Raw genomic sequence first — 11187 nt, forward strand, 5'->3', positions numbered from 1 at the left:
TTGTCAATATCGGCACTGTTCAGAAGAGCCAGCTAACAGCTTTGTGAGCGCATGCCTAGTTTAAGGTGATGTACCTCCTAAAACTAATTTTTGCCTGTTGTTTTAAAAGGTGTAAGATAAGCGTAGATTGGAATAAACTGCATGTTTATTGTATTACTGTATCATCCTAAATACATGATCAATTATGATAATAGTGATGGAATTACCTCCATTGATTTTATTTCAAACAGGATAAACTATATGAGAAAAGTATTTTTGCAACTAACAGCCTATGGTGTGACAGTCTCAACATTTTAAATTTAACCTAGTTAAATAGTACAAAGACTAAATAAGGCCTTTCTTTCTGAAATTGTTTCTTGATATCAGACCATTTCTCAGTCCCTTAAAGCAAACGTTCACCACAGGCACAATATTATATCCTTTTAAATATAAAGATTAAAAAAGTTTTTATTTTTCGGTCATTTTTTCCTGATCTCTTTTTTTAAAGCAAAGCTTAGAAAATATGTTTGAAAATGGCATTAATTCATGGCATAACCCAACAAAGTTTTTTAAAAATACTACATACCATGATTTCAGTCCAAATCTTTTTATTTCATAAACACATTGGTAAGTCTTTGGATTCTGACTCAACCACTTCTTTTTTTCCCCGTAGTAATTGGATTTAAAACAAATTATTGTGTTATAGCTGAGTTTATTTTTTTCTGTTTTTGGAGCCAAAATAGTTCTAATACAAGAATATATTTCTCATCACCATCGGAGACTGGAAACATCAACTAGCAGGCCAAAACACTCCCAGTACAGCTCCTGGATACATTCCAAATATGGAAGGAGAGAAGACTGAACCAAAATGTCATGATAATACTTCCAGGCTTACTCTATAGATAATAAATCCAGAACTTCAGTGACCATCCAGTCTAAACTGTTACTCATGCCCTAAGATAACTGAATAAATTCCTTTTTGGCTTGAAGAGATATTTTTATTTTTTTAAGTAGTCTTTAAACAAGGATGTTCAGTAATAAATAGTCCTTGGGAGTATATTTTGTGACTATCTGCAAAATCAGACCCATGGACAGCACAATGTAACATACTGCTTGACTTCAAAAGACTTGGAAAAATCGGATTCTTACTCAATTTTTTACTTAACAAATTGTCAATCTATATTAAAAGTTTTCAGTTTTCTTCACTATCTGAAACGTCTAGAACTTGTAAATCAAGTTTTTCAGATACCCACAGACAAAGCAAATCTGAGAGTCTATGAAAGAAGAAAAGCCTTTGTCTTCCTTCCAGTGAAGGAAGAAAGGTCTGAAAATCAACAGCACACTCTGCTGGCCTTTGTATTTCACAGTATCAATTTTATTTCAGTTGCACAAAGCATTTAAAAATCCTACTTGAAAACCTACACACCTATCCCAAACTAATAAAAATTACTTCCCCTCAAATAACCTAGAATACAGATTCACTTTTGTCAAGAAAAGATTTAGCTATCAGTATCTTGAAGTAATAGCAAAGTGTCTGCCTTGTTCTTTGTTTACAACAGCACAGTGTACTGCAAAGTTGCACTTGAAGTTAAAACAAACAACAATTAAAATAAAAGTTAATTTAAGACACAAAAAGAGCCAACAGCTGTTGGTCCTAGTTTCAAGTCCTTACATAATATAACGCCATAAACCTACTACAACTTGTGATAAAACAGATTTATACAAGTTGTACAACTGCTGTCACATATTGGAAGCTAACAGGCTGAATTACTGGGCCAGATTCTCTGCTGTTGGGAAGCCATATCCTAAGTCACCATAGTAGGTTCAGTCCAGTGTTTAGGAGAACTAATTGGAGAGAAACAATTTAGGCTTTGCAAACCACTGTACTTCAGCTAAGAATAAAATCACATATCCAGTTAAAATGGTTTTCTTAAGTGATTGCACACTGCAATATTGTATTTAAATTAGAAGCAAGTCTACAACCATCCTCACTATCTGCATTTATGTTAAGGCTAATATTATCAAACATGGCTAATGATTCTAAGTAGTTATTAGGACCTGAGATGCCTTAAAGGGTCTGATCATTTAAACATGCTGAGCATTTAAGCCCTGAAAATTAGACTAGACATAAGTTTAACACTCAAAAAACTCAAAAAGCAATTTGGGAATTCCTTTACAAATATATTTTGATCTAATTCTTTTTACAAATACCACTTAAGTCTCTTATAGACTATTTCTATAACTGCCTATACGTAAACCATGTTTTAAATGTGATTCATATTTGGTGATTCAGTGAGTTCTGTATTTTCAGGATTTCATGACCCTACAGTATAAACAGATTGCTATACTAGCAAAGTACTAGGATATATGAAAAACATGCTGAGAGACCAAGGTACTCTGAAGTTAAGCTTTAACTATAGCTTGTTAAAAAAGAAATCTTTAATAGTAACAATACTATTCTAGGATTTGAAGTCAAGGTTCATCCATATTTATGTGCAACTAATATTGCAGTTTTGCTGAAGGAACCGTCTTCCTGTCTCCCATCATCTCCTTTACCATAGCAGCATAAACTACAGAGAAAAAAAAAAGTTCTACTATACAGTCACTGTTTAACAATTTGATCCTAACAGATGAAAAAAGTAATATGTATTTGTCAACTTAGCAAGACTATCAGTTTTGAAGTCACTAATTTACAACACAACTTAAAAGCAGTCATTCATGTGATGAGTGTTCAGCCTCTCTCTCACCCCTTGAAATAAAGAATGTGTGAAATTTTTATAATGATGGAACACAGCCTCAGTCCCAGATAAAGAAATCCGACTAGAAAGGTCCCTCAGATGATTAGGATCCAGGAACAGGATGCTGCTTTTAAAAATTAAGTTAATTTTTTAGGGTATTTGTTTTCTTTTACCACAAGAAGCACACAGTCACAGAAGATAAGAGTTAAACTCTATACCTACTCAAAAATAAAAGAAACTTACAATACTTTCAAATGTTTTAATTGTTTGATACTTCTCTTAAAAATACATGAAGCAATTTCTAAAATATATAATAAAACAGTAGTTTTACAAATCCAGCTTGCACCTAAATACAGAAAGTCTCAGACTTACACCAAAGGGAACCACAGATGATGTACTCACCCTAACAGGAAAAGGAAAGACCATTTTGGTGTTGAACTATTAACACAAGGGAGTGCTTCCCCAGCAATTTCTCAGTTAGCTGGCAATGAGTCCACACTATCTCAGAAAATGCATTTTTTCCTTGCTAGACATCACCGCTAGCAGTAAAAGCCATTGTAGTTCTCATTATTGATAGTGACAATAAATTACTTCAAAGCAATTTATATACTTGCAGTTTGGAAATCTTTACATTAATTAATAGAGCAGGACACGTAGTGCATTCTGAAAATATATCTTTTTAAGCAGAGTTTTCATGAGCAATTTTATTGAAGCAAAATCATTAAAAAGTTGATCTCTCTTGAACTGATGCAAGAACTATATTACTGTATTACTTACTTTTTTAGGAGAAAAAACAGTGGTTTTCACACTTTTTTCAGAGTGAACAATCAGCTCCCCATTCTTTCTCTGATGATAAACTTCTAATGCATCAACTAGCTGCACTCCTTTTGTCAAACAATGACGTTTTCTAACCTGTTGGGGAGAAAAAGTACTATGCTCAAATACAGAGGACAGAAAAATGCGTTTACACTAGTGGTCGGTGATTTTGTCTCAATTTTTCTTCCCACTGTGAGCATGTTTTGTTATTACACTGCATTGCTAATATTCATTAACAGTTTAACCAGATCTAAGCCACACAAAACTGATTTCACAAAAGTTACAAAATTTTAATATAAAATACATACAAAAAAAAACGTAATTTTTAACCTAGTCTCAAAAAGCATGTCTTGGAAAATGCATTCAATAAAATAATCTAGTTATTTCTACATATAAACAGAAAAGTAGATTACTAAACTGTTAGCAAGCTATCCTACTGCATGTTCCTAGACAGCAACAATCCTTTGCTAACATACACTTCTAAAATAAGTATTCTGCAAAAAGTTTATTTGATATTCATGCAAACTAAATTTCAAACTGAACTAGGCCCCCATTCTAATAATGTTCTTGTTTTCACTGTAATCCTATGTATTTTAGAGACTGACCAAACCTGACGGAACCTTCTTTGGCTCTTACTGAGCAAAAAAAGAGCATGTATACCTTTTCTTAACTAATCAGTATCAGTCTTCTATTATTTCACATTGTTACAAAACTGGTAGAAGTTATGATGGTATTATAGATAGAAACAGGAAACTTCCAAAACTAAAATAACAAGAAATAAATTTAAGACATATTAATCAATCTAAAAACTAAACAGAAGTAACCATATTATCAATACTCTGAAAAAACACAAAAACTATTCATAGTGCACACTGGAGACACAAGTACTAAGTCATGTGATAGCAATACCAACACAGGTAAAACTGTTAGAGAAGTATTGCACTACATGCAGTAGGCCAGAGATAAATTCATTTGACAGGATATAAAACAGAACTGTAATTCATACACAGCAGTATTTATATTTTTAATACATATTTGCAAGAGCACTTTCAGCTCCAGAGTATCGTGCTTCAAAATATTACATTCCAACTGGTGATACACACATGCAACGAGTATGTAGTTAGTATGCAACCAGCAATAGTATGTAACAAGTAATTTATGATGTGTTTTCATGTTATACGTTAAACAAACAAAAAAAAAGTCCATCTAAATTATGACAGTGACATGACCCAGTTAATCCCTCTGCCTTCCTCTAAAACGCTGATTGATATTTAACAGCTTGGTTCGGCTATGCCTGAATTATCTTATTGCCAATAAATTTTGCTCACCTGCTGCTCAGTTTCTAAAGAGCGAATCCTTTTCCTGTCTACTTGAAAATCATCATTTTCATCACTACAAAGAGATGCCCTTTTTTTGGCAGACAATTTTGAAGCTAGGGTTTCATTTTCCTGATGTTCTGTAAAAAGGGCAAGTGCATGTCCATTACTAAGAACACGTTAAATAAAGGCAACATTTCTAAAAACAGAAATTACTATACATATAGTTAAGACAGATGACATATGAAATAGTAGTGGATATTTCCTGGACCATTTTACCATCATTTCAAAACAGGGCTGAATCATGTACTACTATTATGATAGCAAAAAGAATCCTTGACTTGAAGAAAGCAAACAAAAGACATCGCTGACTATATATTTTACTTCTAGAACAGATTTTGGCTATCTATGTATGAAGCAACATGATTTAAATTTGTTTCTTAAAGTTCTGTTTCTCTCCATAAATTAGGTTTAAGATAGATATAGATACCTAGGTATATATTCTTATGGGTACATACAGTATCCAACAAAAATGAAGAAAAGATTTTATATATATATATATTTAGTTTAGTTTACTTCTATAGTAAGTCCTGAGGGCTGAACAAATACTAAAGGTATTAATTTAGGAAGCACAGCTGAACAGGGACTTAGCATAACTGTAAAGGATCAGTAGAGTAAGATGCTACCTTTGGACACTTTCACAGAAGACATTTCTTAAAAACTCAGTTAAGAAATAAATATCTTTATTTTCTTGTATGTACTTGATATTATGGCTAACTGCAAGAGACTTTATTTTTAGAACAAAAATAACATCCTCATAATAGCTGTCAATCGTTTGCCAAAGTCATAATGCTGAACTAAGACAGTGAAGATCAATATCTTCAGCAACTGTGAATGAGGCTTCCTTGAGGCATTTCACACCCAATTGTTGTCTCCAGCAAATAAACTCTTTCTGCACTTATTTTTCCAGCTAACTACTCATGTCCCTTAATTTTTACAGTTTTACAAATTATGTATTTTGCAAAATCAAGTGAAACTAACTACAGAACTGCACTGTGAAATGCCTGTTAAAAAAAATCCCAAGCACAAAAAATAAACCTTTATAATCTCCTTTTCCTCAGTTATAGTTACCTAACATATTTCCCTTAACAATAGACACTTTCAGGGAAAACAAGAATTTATAGTGGCTCTTTGTGTCTACGAACATACTCTCTCTCTCTCTTTCTTTCTGTATCTGACCAGCAGGACAGGTGTTACAACACCTTCCCTGTCAAGGGCAGTGATGTGCTTTTGTAGCAAGGGTTTTATTAACACACATGTGTGTGCTACCGAGTAAAATATTCTAGGCCTATATGCAAAACTTGCAAGTTTTGTGTTGACTCTAACATATTTAATATATAATTCAGGAACACCTTTTTTTAATCCCTTTAAGCTTTAGCTTACAGTACAAATGATCTACTTTCCCAGAATTGAGATTCCAGAAAACTAGTAAATACTACAAGAATTCAAGTTTTCCAATTCAAGGTATATACTACAGCAGTGCTGATGATTCCTTCTGGAACTGTCAGTTGGCCCTCACAGTTCAAATCCGCAAAACAGAACACAGAATGCCAAACCGGGGGTGGGGGTGGGGGGTGGGTACCCCCACACACACACACAAATACTTTTACCTACAGTGCAGTCCTATTGCATGTCTTTTTTCAGTCACTCGAACTAGGGTGAACAGAACGTCCAGATGTAATTAACAATTCAGAGAAAGGTTAGAAGGTGGAAGTGTTGAGATCAAGGTCCAATGGCTAGTTAACAACCCCTACTACAAAATGAGGGATTTACTAAAAGCTACCTGTGTTTGTTAGTGAGGTTTCAGTTTTTATGGAAGTTCCTGCTTCATAATTATTAAAAGAACAAGAAGCACCATGATTCACACTTGCTGCAGCCTCGTTGCTCTCAGATTGGGAATGACATGTACAACGACATGGCAATGAAGTCTCTGGCTTTCTGTCTTCCTTTTCACATGAGGATTTAACCACTGACTTCTCTAAAGAAGATAAAGGACACAGTCATTTTTCTTCTATTAAAAAAAACTATATGGGACTATACATTAGAACTAGACTTTCAAAATAGTTAAGATGAAAGATTTTGTTTAGGTACCAGTTTCTAATCACCAGATCTGTAAATTACACACTTTTAAAAATGAGATACATGCAAGCAACTTATAAAATCCTTATTCTTTCAGTTGCATATAAACCAGCAGAGATTTAGATTGTTTTAAGTTTATGAAACACCACCTTAACTAAGAGAATAGGTATCACTTAGGAACTTTAAAAAAAAATGCACATACATCAAAGACTTTAAATTTCCTCTGAATGTAAGTCATACTGAATCGCAGCTCACAATATTTTTACCACAGTATAATAAATTTGGCAAGCTACACAAATCACCAAGTTTTTGGATCTTTAGCACTGTTCCTTATACTTAAAGGAGTGGCGGGTCAGATCTGAAGCATCAAATACACAGCCATGAAAGGCCCAACTCAGAATCAGCAAAGAAAAGAAAAGGAACAGATATAAAAGCTTACTTTCAAATTGAGTTCTTCACAATAAAGCATTATAAAATTTTTCAAAAATACAAGAAGAAAATTCTTAAAAATTTTTAAGTGCTATTTTGAATTGGACTTCATTTGGTCCTTTTACACATTATGGATGTGATCTATATCATCTATTTTATTTGTATTATAATCCTTGAGTCTTTATGTACAATACAGTCTGAACAAGCTGTCATCACTCCTTGAAGAACTGCAATGCAAAGAACTGTAAAAACTTACAAAACTGAAAAATACACCTCTTTTTCAATCCAGTCTGCATAACTACGAGCCACAAATGTTTTCTTACAGAGTTCCAACAGTCATATTGCCCCTTAAGATAACAGATATCTAAATCCATTTTAACATGAAAACTACATTGCTTAATAGTATTGGCCACTACTGTTTTGATTGCCTAATGCCATTTTACTATTAAGGCTGTACATATAATGATGGACAAATACCTGCATACATTCCTCAAACCAAATATTTAAAGGTTGAATTGCAAAAAAAAATATTATAATTTATTTCAGCAGTAACAACTGAGCAACTGGACACCAATATAACTTACCATACAGGGACTGTTGCCATGATAACGCAGAGCAAAGTAATGCCAAACTTTTGCCACTTCCTGTAGGGCTCTCCAACAAACAATGTTGCCTGTTATTTAACCCCTTAACAATCTTAAAGGAGAACAATGAGAACAAAACCATAATTAACAGAGACAGCAAAAAGAGTATTTTAACTACGCTAAAAGTAACTTCTAAAATTAGACAAAGGCACTAGTTCTCATTAAAAAAAATCAGCAACAAAAAAACCTCTGACTACTGCTCAGAGGTTCACTTACAGGGAACTTATGAAGTACTTACCTGCTAAAGTAATATCTGATGGGACTGACTTTCTTTCTGTAGTCTTACAGAACCAAAGCATTTAAAACATCTGTCATGGAACCAAAATATTCATCTTGCAAAGAAAAAGATATTTAAACTTCCTAACTTAAATATAAAATATTTAAAAACACTACTCTTGAAAAAATTATTAGAACATTACATTCTGATTGAAGGGTGTGTTTCAGTAGAACATTCCCTCCTTGTACAGCTAGCTTATATATTACACAGTACATAACTTGGTTCTTAGCAAAAACGTTCAGCCTACAAATCTAAGATGTATTTCAACATTCCAAAACATTATTACTATTTTATAATCCAGATATCACAGATTCCTAATCATAGGTCACATATCACTGTATAGCACAAGCTTGTACAAACAGAGAACAAAGAAACACAGAAATACAGTAAGTTACATTACAACTGAAATACTGAAAATAATGGAGGCTCTGAATTGCATATTTTTCTAAAGGTTGATAAGAATTGCAAATCATAAACACTTTAATGTTCACTAAAGTGAACATTAATATAAATTCTACTTACAGCATTCATCATAGCTAGTTGTGATGGATAAGCCTTGCAAGGGAATATAATTTTCACTCCACCAATAGTATACTCTGATACGTCAGAGGGCATCGTCACCTTTCACCCTGTTTATAACTGCAATAGAAATAAAAAAAAATACTAACCAGTTAATATTAGCAAACATGGGAAAGTCTGAAACAACATACAGCAGCAAACAGAAACAAGCAGAAATTGCTAACCTGTTAAGAGGGTTAAGTGGCTCAGGATACTAAGAAAATTGCATTCAGGAATTTATATATATGACATTAGTTCAAACCTGGTCCTCGTTACAAACAAGAACAAGTTAACATCTGATAAGTAATATTAGCAATTAAGCAGTTTAGAAATGACTACAGATGAACTGTGCACATCATCCTAGATTTTATTTTGCAGAGTGAATATTGGCTAGGACATGAACCCAAATCCTTAGTGGGAAAAGTACTTTAGGATATTAAATAACTACAGATAATCAGTTTTTCAATTCTGCAAGTTCATTAACTTGAGCTCCAAGACACTGCAAGCTACAGTGATACAGCCTACCACTATGGCTTCTAAATATTCCTTTTCATTTTGCAGCAGCAAGAAGATTAAGACTGGACACTGACTTTAAAAATGATATGTTTTCTTTCTTACAGTATTAATACAGTAATTATTCAGGGGGGGAAATGAGTTGTAATTCACTTGACTATTCTGTTTATTTTCTTGCACTTCTTTCACTTTGGGAAATAAAAAGAAAGGTTGTGCTGTTTCAGCAGGTCACTCTATCCAGCTGAGTGTCTGGCTGGACAAACTTTACACCTAGTCCTATCTTCCCTATCATCCTAAAATATTGAAATTATTTAATTAAGAGTATTGAAGAGAGACATGAGACTTTTAAAAAGAGCACAGTTTTTAAGCAGCACTAACTTTTATAGGTCTTCAGTTCTCAAAATATCTAAACGTGAATTTAAATCAGCAACCTCCTTGAGAAATTGATTCACTAACCTGTGTCCTCATCTGACACTTAATGAGTAAATAAGTGCATCAAAAAGCCACCAACACAGGGCATGATTCAGCTTCACCGTCAGCTTCCTCAACGGGGAAAAGAAATCCTAACCAAAAGGGATCGCTAACATGAGTTCGCAGCCATGCCCTCCTTCCAGAAACGCAGCTGCACCTCATTGAAAGGCTTTCCCCTCACACGCAAAAGGCTTCTCTCAAACATTTTTTGAGCAGATCGTAAACAATCTTTGCCTAAGAAAAAGCAAGCCCCTACGAGAGGGGCGGGAGGGGTCAAGACCGCAGTGCTGCGGCCGTCGGAGACCAGGCTCGGGGAGGAGGGACCCCCCGGCCGGAGCCGTCCCTGGGCGAAGCAGCAGGCTTCCCCACCCCACCTCCACCCCCTCCCCTGGGGAGGCTTTTGGGGGACTCGTGGCGGGCGCGGAGCGCCAGGGCCAGCTGCTGTCATCCTCCCGCCTCGGCCTATAAAAGGCACCTCGGCGCTTCTTTTCCCTGTCGGGAGACAGAGAAGCAGGAGCCCCTGGAAAGCCCCGCTCCCCGCGGCGAGCCCAGTCCGCCAGAGCCGCGCTCCGCCGCAGCACGGCGCGGCCGCTCACCTCACACAGCGGCGACAGCAGCCCTCTTCAGCGAGCGTCCTTCCCGCCTCCGCCCCGGCCGCGGTCCTTCCCGCCAATCAGCTGACAGGAAAGGCTGCGAACCGCCAATCAGCAGGCCGCGAACTCAGCCGCTCCCACCTCCCCTATCCGCGCCGTTAGAACCAATCGCGGAGGGTCTTGTTGGCTCCTAGGTTGTCTTCGTTGCTGGGCAACCTCCCGGCGGTGACGGCGATGCCGGCGGCGCGGCCGGCGCCTCTCAGGGGCTCGGTAGGTTCCGTTCAGCAACCAGCGTCGCTTGGAAGCAGGTGTCTTAGTGTCTGTAAGACTTTTTTCTTTCTTTCTTTTTTATTTTTCTTTTAAGCAGGAGACAAGCTCTGGGCCCAGCTCCCCAGCTGCACTCCCATATCTTTATAATCGAATATGTTGTGGGAGGTGCTAGCTCTTCCCTCCATCTTCCTTACAGTTGAAAAATACACTTTGTGACTCTTTTTAATTTATCTTCATGATAATTACTGAAAGTAGTGTATAGGGACCTAAAATGCTAATGAAAATTGTTTTTACTGAAGTCTGTGACTTTTAAGTACTTACATGCATTTCAATAAACCTTGATCTTGAGATTTTCTTTTCTAAATTGCTAAGAAAGAAAGAGTGAAGTTCTGCAAGTCATGAGGGCTGGGGGTGTTTTGGTTTTGGTGGGGCTTTTTCCCTGAG

At 35.8% G+C, this 11187-nt stretch overlaps 1 protein-coding gene across 1 annotated transcript in view; it reads right to left on the reverse strand.

The window, feature by feature from the left end:
* The window catches only part of BRIP1 (BRCA1 interacting helicase 1), a 75335-nt gene extending 64819 nt beyond the window's left edge, over positions 1 to 10516 (reverse strand). Inside the window, exons 1-6 of the mRNA XM_062592443.1 lie at positions 10477 to 10516; positions 8861 to 8977; positions 8002 to 8113; positions 6693 to 6887; positions 4862 to 4989; positions 3495 to 3629 (exon numbers count right to left, since the gene is read on the reverse strand). Coding sequence (XP_062448427.1) covers positions 3495 to 3629; positions 4862 to 4989; positions 6693 to 6887; positions 8002 to 8113; positions 8861 to 8953 — 663 coding nt within the window. The 5' untranslated portion in view covers positions 8954 to 8977; positions 10477 to 10516. The remainder of the gene's footprint in view (positions 1 to 3494; positions 3630 to 4861; positions 4990 to 6692; positions 6888 to 8001; positions 8114 to 8860; positions 8978 to 10476) is intronic.
* Between the last annotated feature and the right edge of the window lie 671 nt (positions 10517 to 11187).

Source organism: Rhea pennata, chromosome 20, assembly GCF_028389875.1.
Source record: "Rhea pennata isolate bPtePen1 chromosome 20, bPtePen1.pri, whole genome shotgun sequence".
NCBI classification, from domain to species: Eukaryota; Metazoa; Chordata; class Aves; order Rheiformes; family Rheidae; genus Rhea; species Rhea pennata.